The sequence below is a fragment of the Aulonocara stuartgranti genome (assembly GCF_965226115.1).
Source record: "Aulonocara stuartgranti genome assembly, chromosome: 16".
Lineage (NCBI taxonomy): Eukaryota > Metazoa > Chordata > Actinopteri > Cichliformes > Cichlidae > Aulonocara > Aulonocara stuartgranti.
The window spans coordinates 15,496,471-15,520,368 of NC_138952.1; the positions used below are offsets into that span (position 1 = coordinate 15,496,471).

Genomic DNA, 23,898 nt, shown 5'->3' on the forward strand with positions numbered 1-23,898 from the left:
TTTGCCAATTTGAGCTAGATTTTCTTTTCTTTTTTCCAAGCTGTCTGAGAAAAGGTAACTCGTTAACGCATATGTATTTTCCAAATTCTAATAAGGCCAGTTTCCTTATAAAACCTCAATTGGAAGTGAGAGACTAAGTGAGAGACGCTTTGGATTTCAGCCCTCTGAAGCTGCAGCCAAGCTCCAATAACAACCATCATATTAAAATTTATTGTTTGACTGTTTTAAAAAAATATTGTGCTGGCAAACCGCACAAATTACGTATTTTACATAATTAACTAATGCAAGGTTACCAACCAGTAAACTCAATTAAGATTTGTATTCAAGATTCACCATATAAAAAAAAAAATTAAAAAAAAAAAATTATCAGGTCTCCTTGGAAATAATGAGGCAGAGTAAAAGTAGATTTCTTTTTTAATCCAAAAAAGTCAAAGAAATTAACAGAATAAAATTTGGGCAACAATCTACTAGGGTGGAAAAACAAAAGGAAGTTTGGGGCTTAACAAACACAATAAAACAGCACAATAAAACAGAAATAAAGAGGAGAGATCCCTTAAACTGTACAAACAAGTTAAGTCTGGCAATTGTGGCACAAGTTAAAAAAAACAACATGTAACTCATATAGCTCTAGAAAATCTCTTATTACCTAAAGCCGTCTGTACAAAAATCTTCATAAATTAGAACTTTTTCATATAACTTAATGTCTGTTCACTACGGTGGTTGCTTATACGAGCAATTTTTTATTGATGCACCTCTTCGACTCTTGACCCAGATACTATGGCACTTGGTTCAGACACCGCTAGCAGCATTAACCTCACAGGACAGTATTACTCGTCAGTCTCAGGCATTACACAAGAATCTCAAGTAGAATTGGCCCTTTGTATCTGTTGCACAACCTAGCTAACTACAGAGGAAATGCTGCTCTTTGTAGATTCAACACAAAGTTTGTATAAACGAGCACAGATTGAGTGAACACCACAAAAGCTATGCTGTCAGTGATAATCTGAAAAGCCTTTACATTTGCCTGTGGAATCTGCTGCCAAAAAGGCTATGAAACTGAGTGAGTGAACGCAAGTAGAGCTGTCCCCAATAGTGATTATGTTATTCCATCTTAATAAGATAAAAAAAAGAAAAGAAAAATAAAAGGAAACAGGTTTGAGGAAAATCAAAAAGTATTTAAAAAAAAAAAAAAAAAAAAAAAAACCTAAAGGGAAACAGCTGTTTCCTTTCAGGCTGACAGGCTCCTGAGTGTGGGATTTGGTCTGGAAGGACGGGCTGGACCTGCTAACCCGGCCTAATACAGAGGAGAAAGAAAACTGAGGTAGATAACTGCTCTGACTGACAACCAGGTCGAATCACAGGCTTACTAGAGGACACCTTAGTTAAAATGGTTCAACTATTTAACAAATTGCCACTTATTTTTAAAGCACTATTTCATATCAGATTGCTTCCGTAGCACTCCATCAGTTTTTTTTCCTTTTAAATGAATCTTTACTATAGTGTTGCACCATCCCATTTTTCCTGTTACCATGAAAGTCATCTGTGGCACTTGCTGGAGCCTTCCTTCATACTTGTGTGTGTACTGAACTAAATGTAAATGTACAAAAAAAAAGAAAAAAGGCACACTGTCCAATCTACACTCTTTTTTTGCATGGTCACCTTTGTTAAAGAGACAAATGATGGCATTTCCTCACAAGCTTTGGTGACGTAAACTACAACTGAAAGTGCCAAGTCTGATTGTTTCCTATCAAAGAGTGAGGCGCAATAAAATACACATATTCATCAAATTTTTACCCTTCGACTCTTGCAACATTTGGCCAAGTTCTATTTTAAGGCTTTGATTAATTAATTTTCCACAATCATACGTCCATGTTTCCCGTTTTTGCAAAGTGAAAAATACCTACCTCATCAAAACGACAATTAGTAATACCACCTTTAAAAAGAGAAAGCACAGCCAACAAAACAAAATTACACCCACCCCACCAAGCTTAATTTTAGCTATTCTAAAAAACACATTTCAACATCCACATGAATGCACAGCCTTCTTTCTAAATAAATATTCCATCCAATAAAATCATCTTTGGAAAATTTCTTTTGCTGCTCTAGTAGGTTTTGGAGGAAGTGAGCAAAAACACATGTTCCATTAAAAAAAAAACAAAAAAAAAAAACAGAAAAGGAAAAAAAGACCGCCTGCAGGTGAGAGCTCTTATCAAATTTTTTTGGCTTATTGCTGCTTTGTGGTGGTCTGTTCAAGAAATGTATCAAAACTATTAAGGCAGATTTTCAGACAGCAAGACTGAGTTCTAAGAAAAAAAGAAATCACTTTACAAGAAAAAAAAAACAACAACACTAAACACATCACCATATCAACACTCACACAGCAAGCACAAAAAGGTTATTTTCAAATATTTGGCAAAAAAAAAAAAAAAAAAAAATCCTCAGGAAAAAAGTGAACAGAAAACATCTTTGCACAACTGGACACGTGATTCTTTCTTGTGTCCTGTGCGACCCCTAGTAAAAAATAAACGTTCTAGTATGAAAATAAAACTTCTTTAAATAAACTTTGAATCCTTTGATGAACTTAGGTGTACGCTCTGAAAACGATACCCGAAATAGTATCACTTTAAACATTTGAGCAAAACAGTGAAAGATCCTTAGCGTCCGCTGCGTTTGTAGACATTGTTGTGTGGGCTGTTGTCCAAAGGTTACCTCAGCACTACTTGGTTTGTTGATAGGAATAGGGGGAATGATTGCCGGATGAGTCCACATGTGACTGTCCACTGTTTTCCTGAAAGAAAGAGTAATAACTCAGTTTTTTTTGGGGGGGGGCAAAATATTTTGCTAAAAGTGAGGCTGCAATTTTGTTGCTGCACATACTTCCACAGGAACAGTGGCTGTCGGCAGATGTGGATACTGTGGGATATATGCTCCTTGCATAGCTGTATTGGGAGCCATAAACTGCAAGAAAATGGAAAATGAGACTATTCACAAACCAAAATAAGCATATCTTAATAAAATTTTTTTCCTCTAAGACAAAAGTATAATGAGTCAAACAATCTCTCAGTTAATCTCATGCAGGTTTCTCTCACCGTTCCTGCACTACCCAAGGAGAGGTGAGCCATCTGCTGAGTGAGAGGCGCCATCATAGAAGCAGGCTGCAGTGACAGAGATGGGTCAATAGAGGGCGATATCACTGTACCCTGCAGAAGTAGCAGAAGGTGAAATTTACAAGTCGAGCAAGTTGGCTATAAACATCTCGACTGGCCTGACGCATCAGACACTGTTTGTATATTGTTGCCAACTCATTTCAAACTAAGACCATCATATTTTAAATCTGTTAGAAATCATTTAGCATATGTCATTAAATACACAGCTTCATACAGTCCATTCAAAACAGTCATTTAGACACCCATAGACAAACACCTTGCTCAGTCCTCAAAAATAAATAAATAAATAAATAAATAAATCAGCGTCATCTGTGTGTAACTACTACTTTATGTGTCCGTCTGTTTACAGTAAACCAAAGACATATTTGGTGACTAACAGATTATGATTAAAAGAGAAACAGCAGAACAAAATATGGAGAACTCCTGTTCTTACCGGGTGCTGCATGATGTAAGGTTGATGAGGCATCCAGGATGGGTTCTGCATCTGGAACATCAACAAACACACTCTGTAAACAGTCTGACTCAAGTCAAGTCAAGTCAAGTCAACTTTATTTGTCAATTCTGCCACATGTACAGGACATACACAGAATAGAAATTGCGTTACTCTCAAACCCTAGTGATTAGAAAAATGCAAATAAAATAATTAAAAAGTAAAAATTTAAATAAATTTAAATAAATACAATACAATTTTACGTATAACAAAAAAAAAAAGCTATGCAATATACAATATACAATATTCAAGTAAGAAGGCATAGTGGTGCAAAATAGGCAAATAGTGCAAATGGGGATTTAGTAGTGTACGGTAAGAGATAGTGTAACAACAAAGGCTTATGAGGTCCAATGCTTAAGCAGTCCAATGCTCCACAAAGTGACTGGAGCAGGCCAGTGAGTGCGTCAGAGAGTGAGTGTGTGTGTGTGTGTGTGACAGAGTTCAGTGAGACCGTGGTGGAGAAGAGGGGAGAGGGGGGCAGAATCGGGAGGGAGTTTAGCTTCCTGACAGCCTGATGGATGAAGCTGTCCTTCAGTCTGCTGGTCCTGGCCTGGAGACTCCGCAGTCTCCTCCCTGACGGCAGCAGCTTGAAGAAGCTTTGCATTGGGTGCGTGGGATCAGCCGCTATGCAAAGGGCTTTTTTAGTGAGACGGGTGCTGTAAATGTCCTGGAGGGAGGGGAGAGAGACACCAATGATCCTCTCTGCAGCTCTCACTATGCGTTGGAGGGTTCTATGGCAGGACGCATTGCAGGCTCCAAACCACACAGTGATGCAGCTCGACAGGATGCTCTCGATGGTGCCTCTGTAGAAAGTGTGCATGATGGGGGCTGGAGCTCCTGCTCTTCTTAGTTTGCGGAGAAAGAAGAGACGCTGCTGTGATTTCTTGGCCAGTGCTGTGGTGTTGTGCGTCCAGGAGAGATCCTCTGTGATGTGCACACCCAAGAACTTGGTGCTGCTCACTCTCTCCACAGACGCTCCGTCAATGGTCAGAGGAGCATGTTGGGTGTGCATTCTCCTGAAGTCCACAACAATCTCCTTCGTCTTCTCCACATTCAGAGAGAGATTGTTGTCAGCACACCACGTGGCCAGGCGTCTCACCTCACTTCTGTAGTCGGTCTCATCCCTGTTGCTAATGAGACCCACCACCGTTGTGTCGTCCGCAAACTTGATGAAGAGGTTGGAGCTGTGTGATGGAGTGCAGTCATGGGTCAGCAGAGTGAAGAGGAGGGGGCTCAGCACACATCCCTGCGGGGCCCCCGTGTTTAAAATGATGGTGCTGGATGTATTACTGCCGACCCGTACTGCTTGAGGTCTTCCGGTGAGGAAATCCAACAGCCAGTTGCACAGTGAGGTGTTGAGCCCCAGCTGGACCAGTTTTTGAGTGAGCTGTTGGGGGATTATAGTGTTGAATGCTGAACTGAAATCTATGAACAGCATTCGAACATATGAATCTTTTTTGTCCAGGTGTGTGAGTGCCGAGTGGAGTGCAGTGGAGATGGCATCATCGGTTGAGCGATTGGGCCGATACGCAAACTGGAAGGGGTCCAGGGAGGGGGGCAGGACAGTCTTGATGTGCTGCATGACTAGTCGTTCGAAGCACTTCATCAGGATGGGAGTAAGTGCAACAGGACGGTAGTCATTAAAGCAGGAGGGAGATGACTTTTTTGGAACCGGAATGATTGTGGTGGCTTTAAAACATGTGGGGACGACAGCCTGGATGAGTGATATGTTGAAGATGTCTGTGAAGACATCAGTGAGTTCCACTGCACAGTCTCTCAGTGCACGACCAGGAATGTTGTCAGGACCCGGAGCTTTACGTGCATTGATCCTGCTGAGGGATCTCCTCACGCTGTCCAGGGACAGAGTCATCACCTGGTCACCAGGAGGGGGTGGGGTCTTCTGTGCAGTGGTGCTGTTTCGGACTTCAAAGCGAGCAAAGAAAGTGTTCAGCTCGTTCAGCAGGGGGATAGTACTGTCACAAGTCTGTGGTGGGGGCTTGTAATCTGTGATGGTCTGAATGCCCCGCCACAGGCTCCGTGAGTCTCTGCTGTCTTTGAAGTGATGGGATATTTTCTTGGAGTACTGTCTCTTAGCCTCTCTGATGCCACGGGAAAGGTTGGCCCTAGCTGTCCTCAGGCTTGCCTCGTCTCCATCTCTGAAGGCAACATTCCGAGCTTTCAGCAGCCTGTAGACCTCTCCTGTCATCCATGGTTTTTGATTGGCCCGGACAGTTATGGTTTTCAGACTCAGAGCAAATGCTATTTCCAGAGATCACGTCCTACTGCGATGGCACATAAACAAGCATAAAAGGCTATACCGGCATTTGTCACATACTTGACCTACATCTCCAAACCCCCACCCCCCAAAAACTATTTCAAATCTCAAAGACACATGTTTTACAAATATTTTTGAAACTAAATCACATATTTCTATTACAATGTTCATGTATTTTACATACATATGTTTTAAAGTGCATATTTATCAATAGAAAAAGTATTCAAACCTGATATGTGGAAAGCGTAGACATGTAGGGAGACATGGAAGTTTGAGTAATCATCCTGTTTGACATACTGTATGGTGCTGGAAAAAATCTGTCAAAGTGTATTGAGAATATTATATTATATGACGTAAATATATTGAAACAACAACAGTGCATTATACATGTTAATCTAGTTTACCCATTTTGCATAGCAGCTGAACTGGGATCATATGTGAGTGTCATTCCAGCCTGAGGAAAAAGAAGACAGGACTTTAGCAACTTAGATGAAGTCTGCAACTTTAAATAACATAAAACCATCAGCTGTGGCGTGACACTGGGTCTATATACACACACTTCTGTTTGTTGGGAACAGAAGATGTTCATCTTTTTTTTTTTTTTTTTTTTTTAAATAAACACTGTTTGTACTGACTGACCAAACACAGTCAGCTGATGGTGGTTTGTTTTGTTTTCTCAAAGTGTAAAGCACTAGACCTAGCCAGAAATTATTACCACGCACTAGAAATGCAGTGCCTTGAACAGCACATGCTGTGGACTAATAATGTCACAGCGTTTATAGCTATAACTTGTGCTCCGTGAAGTGGGGCGCACATTGTATGAGGTATCAAGGAATCAATTGACACTTCTATCCCAGGATTTAAGAACCTGTGATGATGAGTGTGCTCCAGCCTTCACAAACCAGATGTTAGATGGCTTCTTTTTGCAGATGAAACCGCTTTGCCATTAAGAAACAGACCAACAGTGGTGTTGTACTTTGTTCCTCTTTTTTGGGAACAGAAGTTGCAGTCATTACTTATAATTCCCTTTTAGTTCATTCATTTGGTATAGCACACACTGTATGACACATACATTCATGCCCTGTAGAACAGGAACTAAAACTAGAGTCGGACCTTTAGCCCAAGTTAATGTTGAGCCTAGGAACGAAGACAGGATAATCTGCTGACAGGAGTGTTACACCCATACGATAAAACAAATGAGTTCAGTGGTGATCAGCGACACGGAAATTGCTCTTTAAAAAGAGCTTATTGATATAGCGCTGACTGAATGCCGACTGTACAGTCTATGTACAATGAGTAGTACCCACAGTAGAGACAGCAGAAATCTGTGCAATCTTTCTTGCTCTGCAGCTTAAATACCATGGAGTTGCAAGAAATGGATCATCCTAACCAGCTGTAGCATTTTGAGTCAGTCAGTGCTTGTTCCAACAGTTAATGAGAAAAGCCTGGCTGGTAAACCCCCCCAAAACAAAACAAAACAAACAAACAAAAACACCCCAGTTTTCGCAGAACCAGAAAGCTTTTCTGCAACGTCACCAAGAAGCCCTGAGCTTGAATGACAGAACTAGCTCGTACATTTGCATTTCTCTGGCACTTGCCCAAGGAATCCGATTATCTTCACAGTGTAATATATAAATACATTCATCTTGAAGGGGTGCTAATGCTCAATTGACACATTTTGTGACTGTGCAAAGGGTGAATGACAGAGCAAACAAGTTCACCATGTTTGAGTATGCAGTGTGGTCATGTGTATTATTAGTCTCTGTGAAACTGATTGAGGAAATCCATCTCCTAGCCTACTATATACATTTTTAACTTCTGACATTTTTAATGCTTGCAGTTCTAAAATAAGACACAAGGAGTGTTTATTACACTGCTGCAGGTTTCTCTGAAAGGACTGTGTGATAATAGTCACAAAGCAAGGTGGTTTGATGATGATCTATGAAGGTACTTCAGCTACTAGTTCACCTTGTGTACTGACCAAGGGTACTACTTTTTAGCTTTCCTCCATATAATAGTGCCATTGAGATTAGACTCCACAGATATTTGTCCTCTACCAGCTCTGCCTAAAGCATCACCTGAAGCACTGTCAGTGAACTGAGAGAACTATGACATAGGTGGACACTGAATATGATCAGACAATTTTACAGGCATTAATGATTTGGAGGGGAATAAAAAACCTCGGCTGGCAGTGATGAGGGCTACTAACAGGCTTAAAACAAACAAACAAAAAAGTCAGTCAGTACATGCAAAAGAAGTGGCTCCACAGTGTAGTGATTTACACATTTCCCTAACAAGCAAATCCCAAGTTTGATCCTGGGAGGAGACAGAATTCCCTTTAGGGTTGCGTCAGGAAGGGCATCCGACATTTAAAAAAAAAAGTCTGCCAAATGAAACATGCGGAGCTCCCCGCTGTGATGACCCCTCGTGAATAATGGAGCAGCCAAACGTTTCTTTTCTGAATAAGCTGAACACAACATTGTGAAATGTGACAGCTTTTACTGCATGCCTTTATCTTACTCAGTGCCATCTCCATAATTAAACCCAGGACTTCCCAAACCTAGTGATCAGTGAACTGATGGGCACAGCATCACAAAAGCTTACAGACCTGTAAGCTGCATAAAAAAAAAAAAAAAAACACAAACAAACCCAAAAAACAAAATGTAATCTCAAGCAAGTGAGCAGCTAAAGCAAGGAAGAAAACATCAAGGCACCATTAAGGCAGAAATATTGAATAATGTGTTGTTTAGATGTATTTTTATAGTGTATCACAGATTTTGTCTTATTCTTTGAGCCGCCCCTCTAGCTGGTATACTATCCAAATTTCATGGTAGCAAAAGAAAAAGAATGTAACATTTAAACTGGCGAGTAGGTTTATCTGCAAATCTTATGACGTTAATGAATACAAGACTTTAGTGTTTTAAATGTGTCATATAATTATACAAAGACCCATAGAACAATAGGTCTCAGTCTTTCCACTGAGAATCTGATTTCTTACATAGATACCCAAGATTGACTCTTAAGAGACCCTCTAAGGAATCTGCACCAAAATCCACGGGATTTTCTAGGAATAGTGGCGCTATTTTCTGGAGCAGATGAGTTTTCAAGTTAAATTGTTATGGCAAAACATATGGCAAAAACCAAACTATTGTCATGAAACAAAAACAAGCTACCAAGTAAATCTGAAGTTACCATTGCTGAGCTTCAAATCCTGCTTCATAGCACAGGCCTCAGATTTTTGCCCTTTATTATTATTCCTATCTGCCCGTGGATTAGTAGCTGAGACTCATTCCATCAACTTACCAGTCTAGAGTCACCATCCCTTCCCCAGTATCGACCATTCTGGCCAAATTTATTCTGGCTTTGTCTCTTTTTCTGTCCACCATCAGCAAACTTGCAGAGCAAAGGTTCAGTTGGCGCTAAAATGAAAAAAAAGAAAGAGGCATGGCAAGAGAATGAAATATGAGATTTGTGTTTAACAAACACTATTGCACAGACTCATTGTTCGCCATTATTTTCTGTGTAGTCAGTCACTCTCTGAAGCCTAGGAGTACACATTTACTAGCCAGCCTGGGAACGCAGACATCTAATTTGGCAGCTGTGGAGCTTTAATCCCCTCCCCTTCCTGACCAAGGCACGGCCAGCAGAGACTACTTCAGTCTAATAATCCAATTAAAACGCTTAGAGAGGGAGTGAAAGCCACACAGAGCAGCTCTTTCGTTTTCTTTGTCTATGCTCTGCCTCTTCGGGCTGAGTGTATATGAGCTCTTTACCAGCAGACTCACTGACTCCTGTTGGAAGAATGAACCACTGAGCCAGTCACTTCATCTGGCCCATACAACTCCACCCAATCTTATGCAGACTAGCCCTAATAGACTTTATTTTCTATCACATCTTTTTGTTAATGACATAGGTGTTAAACCTTAAATGCAGTATTTTGTACAATACACACCACCAAATATAGTATAGGTATAGTGTATGTTCTTACCTGCTACACCTGGAGGTGTCTTAATGAACTTTCCATTGAAGTGTGAAATGACTGCATCACATTTTTCCGTTGACTCCATCCTGAAGCCCAAAAACAGAGTGAAAAACAACAGAAGTGACATTTGCAGCAACAAGGCGTCAGGTGCTTTCCTAAAATGACTTCTTTATCAGTTAGTGGAAGCGGTGGTTTGTCATAAGTGATTTTTATCTACAAGTTCATAGCGTGCATCTTTTGTAGAATCAACTTGAATGGTTTTGGACATGCACAAAAAGATTCCCGTGATGCAATATGATAATTTCTGTTTTGCCAGTCTTGACCATGGCTTTGACTGTCAGGTATTTTAGTTAAATGTCAGGTTACGCGAGTACGACTGGCGGAAGCTATTATTATCACTGCAATTAAATAAACCAGTCATTGTGAAACTATTTTTAAAGGCGTTTCCATTTGTCCATACATGAACAGTTTCTTTGTTAATCGACAACAGCCCCAGTGTATGTGTTTTTAGGTATTATTTTTAAGAAGTGAAACAAATTCTGAAAAGGGCATTGAGATTTTTACAACAAGAATTTTTTTTTTTTTTTTAGTGATATAAAGATTTATTTCTACTTTATGACTGGTAAAAATAGAGTAGAACATAGCAAATGTGATTAAAACTGTGGCATTGTTAATAATAAGTTAATATCAGACTTCCTGTTGATTTTCTTGCCTGTCTGGAAAGGCCCATGCCACATGTTTCTATTCCTGGCCTTGACGACACTTGTGTTTTAGTGGCGAAAAGTAGTCTCTTCCCATTTACAGTTGTAAAGATACCTCTTTTGGCCAGGAAGCAATCCAACAATTTTTCAACAAAAAATATACAATGCTAGGTAGAGGCCAGAGAAGTTTTTCAGTTATTTCACATGCTTATTTGGTTTAGTCACACCAGTGCGGTATGCACAGGGGCGGGGGGGGGGGGGGACAACAACAACAACAACAACAACAACCTCTCAATACCATTTCAAGTTCTATTTCTGACAATAAATTACAAAAGAATCCAACCTTGCAAAGCCCACTCCTCTGCTGACTCCACTGGAGTCCCTCAGGATGCGTGTTGATATGACCTGGCCAAAATGCTTTAACATGTTCTCCAGTTCCTGCTCATCCACAGACACAGGCAAGTTGGAGATGTACAAGTTTGTTGGGTCTTGTTCTTGTTGCTAAGAAGACGAAGAAGAAGAAGACGAAGAAGAAGAAAAAAAGAACAAAGCGCACATATATCAAAACATTGTAATTGCAATACCAGAAATGCCATAAACACACCTGGAAAAATATTCCTTTGTAATATCACATCCACACTGACTTTTTAGTAATGTGTAGACGGAAGAGGAAAGGAGCCACTTCCTTAGGAATTCAATATTATTTATCCTCAGTAATGGGGGAGTTTTCAGTAATAAGGGGTTGGCTAAGAGCACTGATAAGATGATATTTGCATGCGGCTCATGGTGGCTTAAGGCTCGCAGCTGGCTTCTTGATGTATTTTAAGAGCATCAGCAGAAATGCAAGAGATAGCTATGAATCCCTGGGGAGAGGCCTCTCACTATAGGCATCTGTGTTGTGTTTTTCATAAACAGCAACAATAACAGAAAATGGAATGACAACAAATTAGCTGCAGCTTAGGCAACACCAAACAATAGCAATGTGTTCAAACATAGGATTTAACCCTCAAAACTGAATGGTTGCTGGTGCCAGATGGGCTGGTCTGAGTATTTCAGAAACTGTTGTGTGGGAAAATCCCAGCAGATCAGCAATCTTTAGGGTTTACAGAGAATAGTTTGAAAAGGAGAAAATATCCAACATACTGTTGATGCTAGAAGTCAGAGGAAAACAGTCAAATTGCTTTAAACTGACAGCAAGACCAATTACAATCAACATATGCAGAAGAGCATCTCTAAACACACATCAGCAGCAGAAGCAAACAGCGGGTTGTACTCCTTTCAGCTAAGAACAGGAAGTGAAGCTAAAGTTCACACAGGCTCTGCTGAAACTGTTAGATCTTTGCCAGCAGAGTGGACACCCATAAATCAATCAATAAATAAGTGAGCTTCTTTTTATGGTTGTTAGACATGACTTAATTGTAAATATTCACGGGGAATTTTGACCCAGTACTTACCGTTACTTGTGACTTATGTAAACAGAAGTTAGATTGAGGTGAATGACCTCATTTTAAAGATCCAGTAAGTCGACTTCAATAGCTTATTTCTATCTGGATTCAGTTTTGCCTTAATGATCCAAATCGAAGTAACAATGACAATGGTACGCATATAATGACGTATCTAAAACCTTAAGAAACATTTATTTTTAATGTTTGTATTTAAAAAAAAAAAAAAAAAAAAAAAAAAGCATAGTGGTTGGAGCAAGATCCCATTGGACCGCAGACACGGAAATGACACAGGACACTTGCTCCTTGCTCAGTGTTGTGTGGGAAGGTGAACTATTTTTTCCCAGACAATCCACTGTTACCAAACCAACTCTCAATTATTCATTTCCTTTTTTGAAAGATATAAAGCCACAAGTTAAATAACATGACTTCAGAGGCCACCATCGAACCATCTGTTATTTTATATTCCTGTATATTCATTTAACAATATTCAAAACTCTAACTTGAACTGCTGTATAAATATACGATTATATTGGGAGATTTAATGAAAAGTCTTTGAAGTGGGTAGAATATCATCAGCCTGGGCAGACATACCGTAGGAGCACATCAACATGGATATACACGAAGTGATGAAAAATAATCGAGCTGTGTCACCATCACCAATTTTACTCGCAGTACTACTTTTTTTAGACAATAGCAATTTCAAATAAAACATTAAATATTAAAATATTGTTTAGAGCTGTAATATAATCTGCTTTGTTTTGCTCAAATGTAACATGAATTTATGGTCTGTTCTCTAAACTTCCACAACCTTCAGTTCCTTTTTAAGTGTTTCATTCAAGTTAACAGACAGAGCTGCTTCTGCTTCATGTATTATTGAGTGGGGCCTTTTCTAATAAACTAATCTAACATCATTTATAAAAGCTGAAAATAATGTTTGTTACAAAAAGACCACCAAAGAATTTTATTTTAGTATTTGGTATGACCTCCTAGTGGTTTTAATGATAACATGTACGTGATCTGATATGTACTCTACAAAGCCTGATGATCCAAGTCATCCCACTACAGTTTGAAAAAACGTCCTATGATACGAGGAATGTATTCGATTTCTCTCATTAATTAAGTGTCCCCATAAATATTCAGACGGGTTAAGGTCATGTAATTGTGGAGTGAAGTCCTCCGTGGTCTTCTTTGGTGTTAAAATGGTTCTTGCAAAGTGTTGACTATATTTTGGAACATTGTCCTGCTGTAGTATAACTTCTTGAATACTGCCAAAACAATGTGTCACAAAGTATTTGATACACAGTAGTACCCTTGACTCCTTATATTTACATGAGAATTTGGCTTCTCCTCTTTTTAAATGCAGTTTAGAGATCACTACTCACATTCTGAGAGCCTTCTGTTGATTTTTGACTTTTTATTTTGCTAATCATGCATCTGTGAAAAAAGCTTTATGTATCGATTTCGTAATGATATAGTAACTTCTGGTCTGCGTCACTGCGATTTTAGTATAACTGATACTGTTTCTCCAAAGTGCACTGGAGTTTCATGCACCTTTAAAACTTTCAGTCAAGCCCTGAGAATTTGACACAGAACAATTTGAGTCACTTTGTCCTGATGTCGTGTTTCCCATCATCACGGCGCTACTTAACGCGCAACGCAGTTCACAGCCATATTTATAGGAGCTGAGCAACAACTGCAACTTGATCTACTTGAACAAGCTTCTGATGAGTAGATCCAATCCAGCTGAGCATCAACTGATTGCCAGCTTCAACAGAAGAAAAACAAGTCAAGGAAATACTGACCAATCCCAGCAAACATGTCACAATGTTGTTGTTTCTTTAAATGTTTAAAATCCTCAAACTTTCAGATTATTTTTAAAGCTCAGATACAAATTAATTTTTTGGAATGCTCTCAAAAGCAGAAATGTACTAAAAAATGATAACAAATGTTTTCTAGTTTTGTACAAATGAGAACCAAAATGGAAACTGATAGAACACAAGTGAAGAAGACTATTAATGAAAGCAAAAACGACACCAGGGAGAAAGCTGCAGAAAGAGGTTGGAGATTCAGCAAATGTCTTGGTAGAGTCCTTTTGACAGCAGTCAAGTAAAAGTACTTACTTTCTTTTGACAAGACATGAACTATGACCTCCAAGATCACTGAACATCAACTCCTAAATCACGTTTAAAGCACACACACACACACCAGAAATACCTGTTACACATTAACCTACCATTTTGTTCATTAATAATTACTGCAAATGGAACAACTGCAATCCAGCAGAGTACATATTCATTAAAACTCATTTTACATTGAGGGCCACATACAGCCCACTTTGATCTTGGCCAGACAAGTGAAACTTCCCTTTCTGGCAGCGTAAAGACATTTACCTGCACATTTAACCCCGGAGATATGACAATAAAAGCTAGTGTTTCTACATGATAAATGTATAAAATTACAGGAAAAAAGTTCTGGTAGCTCACTGCACATTGTGTCCCATATTCCTGTTTTTCCTGTTCCTGTCCAGTAGCCCAGATTGGAGAATTGGCGGCCAATTCTGGCCCTTGGCCCTTATGTTTGACAACCCTGCTACAAGTAATTGTATAATTCACATGCAGCAACCTAGAGGCTGCCACAAACTGGTGCATGGGTTACCTTTGTCACACATACAGTAATTACACAAATAGAGACTGTTCTCAGCACACACTTCCTGTATGATTCAATTCAGTGATCAGAGCCAATGAGCATACTGGTTGTGGAACGTATATCATGCAATCCTGCTATGTAATACCTTAAGGATTAGTTTTAAGTTGATCAAGTAGCCAGAAGGAGGACAAAGAGTGAAGCTGAGTGATTTGTATTGATGTGATATCAGGATTAGTCTGCAATGAAGCCTTACCTTTGCCATCTGAGCCTGGACACCGCTTGTCTTCAAGGTAGCCACAGCTTTCTGAGCTGCAGCGGGGCTATCAAAGTCAACAAAGCCATATCCTGAGGGGATAAAACACATAATTAGGATGACATTCTAGACCACAGACATTACATGAGGAGAAGACATGGCTCTCAACAAATTCTGAATAACTCTACAGGGGACCCTCTGAGCCACTCAGCAGTCAAACTGAGAAACATGTTGTTGACAGTTTAAACTGTGTGACATACAAAAAGTGTTTGAGCATGAACCAGCTTTTTAAGGTCATGCCACAGCATCTCGGTTGGATTCAGGTCAGGACTTTGACTAGGCCACTTAAGCCATTCAGAGGTGGATTTGCTGGTGTGTTCTGGATCATTGTCCTGCTGCAGAACCCAAATGTGCTTCAGTGTGAGATCACGAACAGAATTCATGGTTAAATTTACCACAGCAAGTCTTCCAGGTCCTGTGGCAGCAAAACAGCCCCAAACCATCACATTACCACCACCATGTTTCACTGTTGGAATGATATTCCCTTTCTGAAATGCTGTGTTAGCCTTCTGACCCTGCCAAAAAGTTCAGCTTGTCTCGTCAGTCCACAGAGCATTTCCCCAAACGTCTTCAGGATCATCAGGATGTTTTTTGGCAAATGTGAGACGATTTTCTACATGAACTCTGCTATCCATGCCATTTTTGCCCAGTCTGTTTCTTATTGTTGAATCTTGAACTCTGACCTTAACAGAGATGTGAAGCCTGAGGTTCTTTAATGCTGTTCTGGGTTCTTTTGTGAACTCTTGGATAAGTCACTGATGTGCTCTTGGAGCAATTTCGGTCAGCTGGTCACCCGTGGGAAGGTTTACAGTGCTCCAAGTTTTCTCCAGATGTGTATAGTAGCTTTCACCGTGGTTCAATTGAGTCCCAAAGCCTTAGAATTTGCTTTGTAACCCTTCACAGGCAGAGAGATGACAGTGACTTTCTTAAGTGTTTCTTTAGATCGTGTTATGATGTGTTGCTTTTTGAGATCTTTAAACCTCCTTCACTGTCAGACAGGTTTTATTAAAGTGATTTATTGCTTCAAGTGGCTGCCAAAAGTTTTTTTTAATAGTTTGTGCTGGATTTGACTTTTATGCCCCAGTAACCACTGAAATTAAACCTACAGCCTTCTCCTCATTCATTTAGAAGGGGTCATCACAATAACTGCCCAAATAACTACTCAGAGGCATTTCAAAGATCGATGTCAAGTGATGAGACTTGCTCTTACAAGGAATTTCTCTATACCAGGAACAGATAATGATAGAACCACCAATAGCTATCCTTGAGATAACTATTCATTCTATATTTTAAGATGTAACTTTAAAATGTGTATTTTTGTATATTACATGATATAGTTCTTTTTGTTTGTACATATAAATATGCTTGATTTGTGCGTGTGACAGCATGTTTTTCGAAAGTAGGGGGGGAAAAAAAGTGCTGAGGCTGCAGATACCAGTGGGTCAGTTCAGCTCTTTGTAATGGGGGTACAAACAGGGTGTATACATAGTTTATAGCTTCTACTGCTCTTGATATATAGAACACATTTAAAATGAGTTATGATGAATGTATCAGAACAGTTCCAGCTAAAAAAATGGGTCACACTGTTTTAAAAAAGCCAGTAAAAAAGCCAAATAAGGCAGTTTTTAAAGTGGATAAATAAGGTCATCGCAAAAGCCTGTTCTATTTAAAATTCAGTCAGAGCCTCGCAAGGTCTTTAATGGTTTCTCATTTCACTGAAGGACTTTGATTTACTGGCATCTCTATAATCCAGTAGAGAGTGACAAAGCGATCTCTTAATCCCATTACCCCTAGAGATTCAGCAAACCCTGCTTTAGTCAGGTGAGCAATCTACTAGAACTGGAATAAGACCAACAGTGTCACTCAGCAAGAAGAGGAAGAGTTGGGCGCGTCTTCCTCCTAGGCTCACTGATGATAGCGACAAACCAGCGACAAGAGCCGCTGCTTAAAATAACACGAGCTGAGAGGCAGCTTTAAACAGCCTGACTGTCTGTTTCCTGAAATGATCTGAAACTACATGTCTGCTTGATTTTTTTTAATGACAGAAGTCACACCCTGGATGCTGCAGTTTTTGGAGAATTTTAGGAATGTGTAGGTGCTATATATCTTGCGTGGCAGTTTCCTTTCATGCATATTGAATCTCAAGAGAGATAAAAGAGGGCAGTGCTGGTAAGACAAAAAAAAGAAGATGACACACCTTTGCACTTATTTGTAGCCTTGTCCAGGATAGCTTTTGTTGATACAATTTTGCCATACCTATGGGAGGAGCAGAAAGGCGAGGTATTGTTAGCAGGTTTGCGCACCAGACAAAGCCAGTTATAAAACACTTTGACTGAGAGAAGAGGTTGAGCAACAATCCATGACATCACTGTAAAAACATGAGAAACAGGAAGTGGTTTCCATGTGGTGCTGAAAACCCCACAGTGCTGCAAACAAGTAATCTCCAATTTCAAATAGTCCCTTTACCTAAACCAGTGTTTTAAACTTTTAACAGTCTCATTGTCTCTTGCAAGAAGGAGGGTTGCTGAAGGGCAACATCCTTGCAAAGTCTATGTGTCACAGGCTGTTTCAAGATTATATTTAGGCTTAGTAGTGAACTATATACACATTAAAACCGTCTTCACAGAAGACTTTTTCACTGACAGATTTCTCTAAAGTACTGACAGACCCATGCCTCATGAAATACAAAGATTATCGCATTCAAATGATTCTTTCTTGGCATTAGCCGTCTTTCCAATCCATCGCTTGAAGGTTTAAATTAGTTTAGTAAATGCAAAGTGGTTTACTTGACCATTTTGCATTGCATGTCATGCTTACAGGTCACCACAGATTCCATTCACTACATTGCTCCTGTGCTTTCCCTTTTAATCAGGATACCCTTTTAAATTTCCATGTTACTTAAGACAAAACCCTAAATTGCTCTGTCACAAATATTATGTAATAGAGATAAAAAGTGCTTTTGTAGGTACAACGTTTAGTCCTCTTCAAACTAGAAAAGGGTTAGTAATAAAATCTGTGACCAAAATGGGAATAACAAGACAAAAGGAAAATCTCCAGAATCTTTATTTAGTTTTGTTTTTTTAAATTGTACAGTATTTTCCAAATCTGAAGGGTTTATATGCCCTTGCTTCAGGACACAATGTAACCTGAAACAAACTGGAGGATATATAAGCTACAGATGCTAAACTGGGTGAAAGAGCATGAACTTATGACCCCTCTTTCTCCTGAACATTAATTTTAATTTACTCAACTACAGATCCTGTTACTTCTCTTACAGAACCATCAAAATGCAGAACATTTGCATGTACCTAACACGTAACCGCTTATCACAACTTTCAGATCATTCGCTGTGATCCAGTGAGGTATTCTGAATGCACAAGTCAAGTCTTGTTTGCTCCCATATTTAAAAAGGAAGTGGTAAGCAGCACGTTTGATGTGATCTCTGCGATGCACCTATATACACCACGACAAATAAAATGATTCCAACTACATCCTCACATGATTCGGAAAAACAAAAAAATCCCCAGGGTCAAAAATTTTCTTTTGGACCCGAAATTTACCTATAAGCCTCTGCATACAAATGAACCGCACATTTTTCCTTCTTATTCACTGTCATATTTTTAAGATGGGGCCTCAGAGAGAAAAGGAAATGAAATTACTGATGCGCCATGGTCTGTCTCCTTGGTATATAAAAAGCAATCAGGATGCAAAGAGGGCTGTGAATGAGCTCAGTGCATACCTTTTCTTTTTTTTTTTCCCCCACACATACGATATATGAAATCTTTGACTCTGTGCCCTGCATGCTGTCAAGTTGAGTTATGTTCTATTTTTCTCTTTCCATGTACAGTCCTTGAGATAACTATTAAATCAGTATTGAAGTGTATCCTTGAATATTGCTGTTATATTGCTAAAATGACACATTTACCTCTTACGTCAACCTGTTTGCATTCTCATAAATTTACAGTATATGAACAAAAGCACTGGGCCACACCTCCTAATCTTTGAATTCAGCTGTATAAAAATAAAGCAACAAGCCACGCAGTCTACCTTTACAAGCAATTGTAAAAGAACTGGTTATCCGATACCACCCCTGCAACAGGTTTGTGAAATTTATTTCCTCCTGGATATTCTACAATTAACTGTAAGTGTAAGCACATCAACTCAGCCATGTAGTGGCAGACCACGTAAAGTTAGAGAGCCAGGTTGCTGAGTGCTGAAGTGCACAGTGTGTAAAAGTCGTCAACGCTCTGCTGACTCAGCGACGGCAGAGTTTTAAACCTCCCCTGCATAAACATCAGGACAAAAATTGTGCACTGAGGGCTTTCATGGTGCGATATTCCAGAGTGCTTTTGTCCATATAGTGTTTTTCATTAGTCACAACCAGTGCAAACTAAAATAAATCAATGAATGATCAATGGCAGATAATAAAGGACAGCGCAGGACGGTGGTACTCACGGCTGACAGAGGTTGACTAAGTCATGATCTGTAGTTGAAGGGGACAGGCCTCGGATGTAGAGGTTTGTTTTGCTGAGCTGCTCCCAGCCTGCAGTGCTACTGCTGCTGCTGTTGTTGATGCTGCTGTTGGTGCTCGGGCTGGGTGGAGCCATGGGATGTGACAATAGAGCAGGTTGCTGTTGTACGTCAGGGAAACAATAGGTTAGACTCGTTTCAAGGGTTCATCAAAAATCAAACAGGGTTTATTATCCATTCATACATGTTGTTACAATAGACACGTACAAGGGGAAAAACAAGGATCTGTCTGAACCCTGGAAACCATCATGGAAACATGTAATGTCCAGTGTGAGAATTATTATTATTATTTTTTGCATACCACTGATTCATAGATACAGGGCAATCCTCAACATACCTCTGCAGTCAGCATAATCAGCCCACACAGCCACCTGTAGCTTTGACATCAGCATCACACTAACGTCACAATGCCTCAGGGTGTCGAATAAGCTATCTGCAGCCATCTAAGGTGTAGCTCTAAACCCTTTAACCTCAATATTCTGCTATAACATGCTTTACTTATTTAGGGACGGCTTTTCAGACTTCAATATATATGTATGACAGTCTTTTCACAAAGTGAACCAACGCTTTCAGTGTCAGCATTGTGTTTGTTAGCTACTGAGCCTCTTTATCGAAGGCGGGGAATATAAAAAAAAAAGCAAAAGTAAAAGTCCTCTGGCGACTGAGCAACTTTGAGCTTTGTGTTTACAAGACACAGATGTCCCAGTCTGACAGAACTTCTCCCCTTGGGGATTTGTCTCCCTCCTCGCTATCTGACAGTGATTACCCCCGACCTCCAATCCCTCCCCCCACCCCCCTCTTTGAAGAATCACACGCTGAGAGGAAGCTGATGGCATCCCAAGCACGAAGTGGTGACAGGATTGAGCAATCCAAATCTGGACGTCAGCCTAGAGGATCTTCTCTTGTGACCAACTGGTCGCCTGCCTCACATGCCTTCACCATGAAACAAGCCTGACCTACTGTTTTCCCACTGACTCCAGGCAAAAGTCTCTATCTCCCTCACCCTTAACCACCAGTCACCCGCTTTTCGAAGCATGGTGAGATTGCTACACAATTTGAACAGAATGAGATTAATGAGAAACAACTGATAAAAGTCAAATTATTAATTGCCTAAGATGGTGTTTCTCTTGATAACAGCAAACACAGAGTTTTCACATATTGTCAGGCCAAAAGATGTAAACAATAATTACCTTACTGGGATTCTGCAAGTACCGTATCATACACGTTCAATCTTAACTAGCTACTACACCTCCTGTATCTTTTTTTTTTAATCTTCACAGTTTCATTAAAATACACTATACGTAATCCTTTTATATTCCTGTGGATGGTTATGGGAGGACTTAAGCCTGTGGGTGGCTACACCCTGAACCAGTCACCACTCCATCACAGAGCCAACAAGGCCATGCTTACGGTCAATTTAGCATCACCAATTAACCTAACAAGTATATTTTTGGACTCTGGGAGGAAGTATCGAGAGAGGCACAGGGAGCGCATTCAAACTCCACACAGTCAGCAGATACAAAGCAAGAACCCTCTTGCTTTGATACAACAGTTCAATGTGCCACCCAAAACCAAGAATAACAAATAAGACAAGTCTTATTAGGCAAGGCAAGGCAAGGCAAGTTTATTAAAGCTAAATTCTTGGTCTCTCAAAAGACAGACTCTTAAGCAGACATGAATCACATCCTGGGAAAAAAAAAAAAAAGCATAGCTGATGCTATCTCTGGGTACATCATTAACAAATATATTTGTCATATTAAGAACTTAAACAGTAGGAAAGGAGATGGAGCTTTTGGTTGTTTTTCTTCAAGTTATATCTTTAAAACTTATATCTTTAAACTTGGCAGAGTCACTGCTGAATAATAGTTTTGTTTAAAAAAAACAACAAAAAACACTCTTTTCAGCTCTAAATGCCACATAATATAAAGTGAGACATGCCCTATATGCATGCACCTCGGTGACTGTTTATAACACCAACACACAAGGCAAGGCGATCTTAAAAGAGGATTCCGGCCACAAAGACCACAGCTTCATGTTTCAAAGCCTGGGACTCAGGTGGCTGTAACCTCCCTTTTTCTGTGGGGCTGAAAGTGAATTTGGCTTTCAGACAACTAGCTGATGCAGGAGTGCGAGAGACTGAGATGGGGGAGAGGACGACATCTTATCAGCCAGCTACAGACCAGCGGAGCCCGTCATATCCTAGCCGGAAATATACACAGGGTTTCCAGTAACAGGCCTCACCCATGGAGCTCTAGCCACAGGATAACAGCATGAGCAGCGCAAAGTAAATATGCTTATTCAAACCATTGACTCAAGGGGTGTTTTCGACATCTATATGTAACTGGCACAAAGTAAATCCATCAGCGGGCAATGAAGCATCCATACTGTGTAATTATACGCTATAGAGGGGAAGATCTGTAGCCTTCAGCAAGTAAACTCAGTGAATGCATTTACTCTCGAATAGATAAAGCAGCCAGTGGCTTACTGCGCTGACAGAGAGCGCACTGAAACAGAAACCAAACAAAATAGAGACTGGTGCAAGTAAACATGCACCCTAGAAGTTGTTATGCGGGGTTTAGTTTATGTAAAGTGGTGTCGATGGCCAGTTCATGTTGTCCCTACTACAGGACCTGGACCGCAGCCCAGGAGCAGCAGGTATTCTCATTATTCATAAGTAGCCTATGTGGCGATTACATCACAAAACGTGAACGCTGCCACTTTAAATAACAAGTAAAAAAGTTTTCTCGGTTCACATTCGGTTTATGTGCGCTGTGCGATTCTGTCATACAGACTTATTCCATAAGGCTGCCGACGAGGCAACTTTACGTCGTAAGCCTGGTCTTTAGTAAATATTTGTTTATTTACCTGTTTGCGATGAGGAGTCCTTATCGGGTTTCCAGTATTGGCAAAAATCATCCTCAACTGGACAGTGGGTGTTAGTTGTTGCTAAAGCTACAGATTTCAGGTGAAATGCACCAAACTCCAAGTACAAGTAGAATATATGTTGATAGATATCCTCCTTACTCCGCTAAAAGACAAGAAAACTGGTTTCTGCGCATATTCGCTGTATACATATCCTTGTTGTCGTCGACTATCCGGCAACAGAAACCTCCGCAAATTGTCCCAACTTCAGTCGCCCAGCCCCGTCTCTTTTCTACTTAGCGACTATACGGGCTTCATTGATTTGCAGTCAGCGCCGCACAGGACAGACGCCGCTACGGTGGGAGAGACCATTTATGCTTTTGGGCGTAGGGGGGTTGGCGTTCATGAAAGGTAGCCACAATTAATTCCAGCTACCACATCTTTTGTTTAATGAGTATTAAATATATGTCATGTATTATAGCTGAACTGTTCTTCATGTGTGCGAGACTATCTGTAATTTCCTCGTTATCTAAACACATAAAACCAAGGCGCTGTTTCTCCCTCTGTTGTCGTTATACGTATTCAAGGCTACATACCAAACGTTCCACTGTGCACATCCACCGTCCTGGATGTGTTACCTTGGTGTTGTTCTACGTGAAAAACAAAAGGGCAAAACAAGATCTGTGCTATTAATTGTTTGGGTGCAGCCACCTGTCATCAAGGTGAAATCCAGTGTTTATGGGTCATGCGTCACCCTACCTTAAGCAGCACATTTATTAGCCATTAGCCAACTCTACAAGTCACGGTGAAGAAATTGGGATACACTAATAAAAACCTGAAAACAAAATACTGTGTCTACCTACAATCATAGCTTATAAGGTCTCTCAAACACTGTAGCTACATATCTGGCTTGAAAATACTAAAGATAATATGTTTTCTCTCATGTTGGTAAACTGACCCTTTAACCCTCAACCTAACCACATTTTTTGCATACATGGAATAACACTGGGACCCTGGGGGACCCAAGAAGAATTTACTATTAAAACCAAAAATATAAGAGCAAAAAAATGCAAACAAAATTAACAAAAAAAGAAATAATAAAAGTATTATCAGATATGCAAATAATGAAATCTAAAGATTATTTTTCTTTTTTTTTTACAAGTACAATCAATTTGCAAGTTTCTTAAAACTAAAATCTGTACTTTTTAAAAAAAATTTTTATATAGCTTGCAGCTTTTATGCAAAGTGCAATCCATACTATTAAATAAAAGCTTATTTACCATTCTTTGATTCTGGCATCACTTTTGATTCTGGTATAAATTCGTTTTCAGTAATTTCAAGTGTCGTATTTAAAGGGGGAAATCAATCCATCTTTTTTGACCTCAGTGTGATTTAAATAAACATGCAACCAGCCCGCCCAGAGATGTAATCTCTACCGCATGTTCCTGGTCTGCTCCGGGGCCTCCATTATGCTTAATTTATGCTAA

At 39.8% G+C, this 23,898-nt stretch overlaps 1 protein-coding gene across 1 annotated transcript; it reads right to left on the bottom strand.

Moving 5' to 3' along the window:
• Nucleotides 1–396: 396 nt before the first annotated feature.
• rbms1b (RNA binding motif, single stranded interacting protein 1b) lies at nt 397–22,758 on the bottom strand. The gene is made up of 13 exons (XM_082508738.1): nt 22,415–22,758; nt 19,475–19,650; nt 17,217–17,275; nt 14,960–15,051; nt 10,959–11,116; nt 9,921–10,000; nt 9,236–9,351; nt 6,337–6,386; nt 6,162–6,249; nt 3,601–3,651; nt 3,090–3,200; nt 2,878–2,958; nt 397–2,788 (listed from the first exon to the last, which is right to left on the bottom strand). The coding sequence occupies exons 1-13, from the start codon at nt 22,463–22,465 to the stop codon at nt 2,717–2,719; spliced, it is 1,185 nt and encodes a 394-aa protein (XP_082364864.1). The 5' UTR covers nt 22,466–22,758; the 3' UTR covers nt 397–2,716.
• Between the last annotated feature and the right edge of the window lie 1,140 nt (nt 22,759–23,898).

What these genes read in the sequence shown, in the direction of transcription:
- rbms1b (XM_082508738.1), bottom strand. Translation starts at nt 22,465, where the DNA reads ATGATTTTTGCCAATACTGGAAACCCGATAAGGACTCCTCATCGCAAA. An exon ending in GGACTCCTCATCGCAAACAG is followed by an intron (nt 19,651 to 22,414) that starts GTAAATAAACAA and finishes GACGTACAACAG; the next exon opens with CAACCTGCTCTATTGTCACA. An exon ending in CAGCCACTGTTCCTGTGGAA is followed by an intron (nt 2,789 to 2,877) that starts GTATGTGCAGCA and finishes TCTTTCTTTCAG; the next exon opens with GAAAACAGTGGACAGTCACA.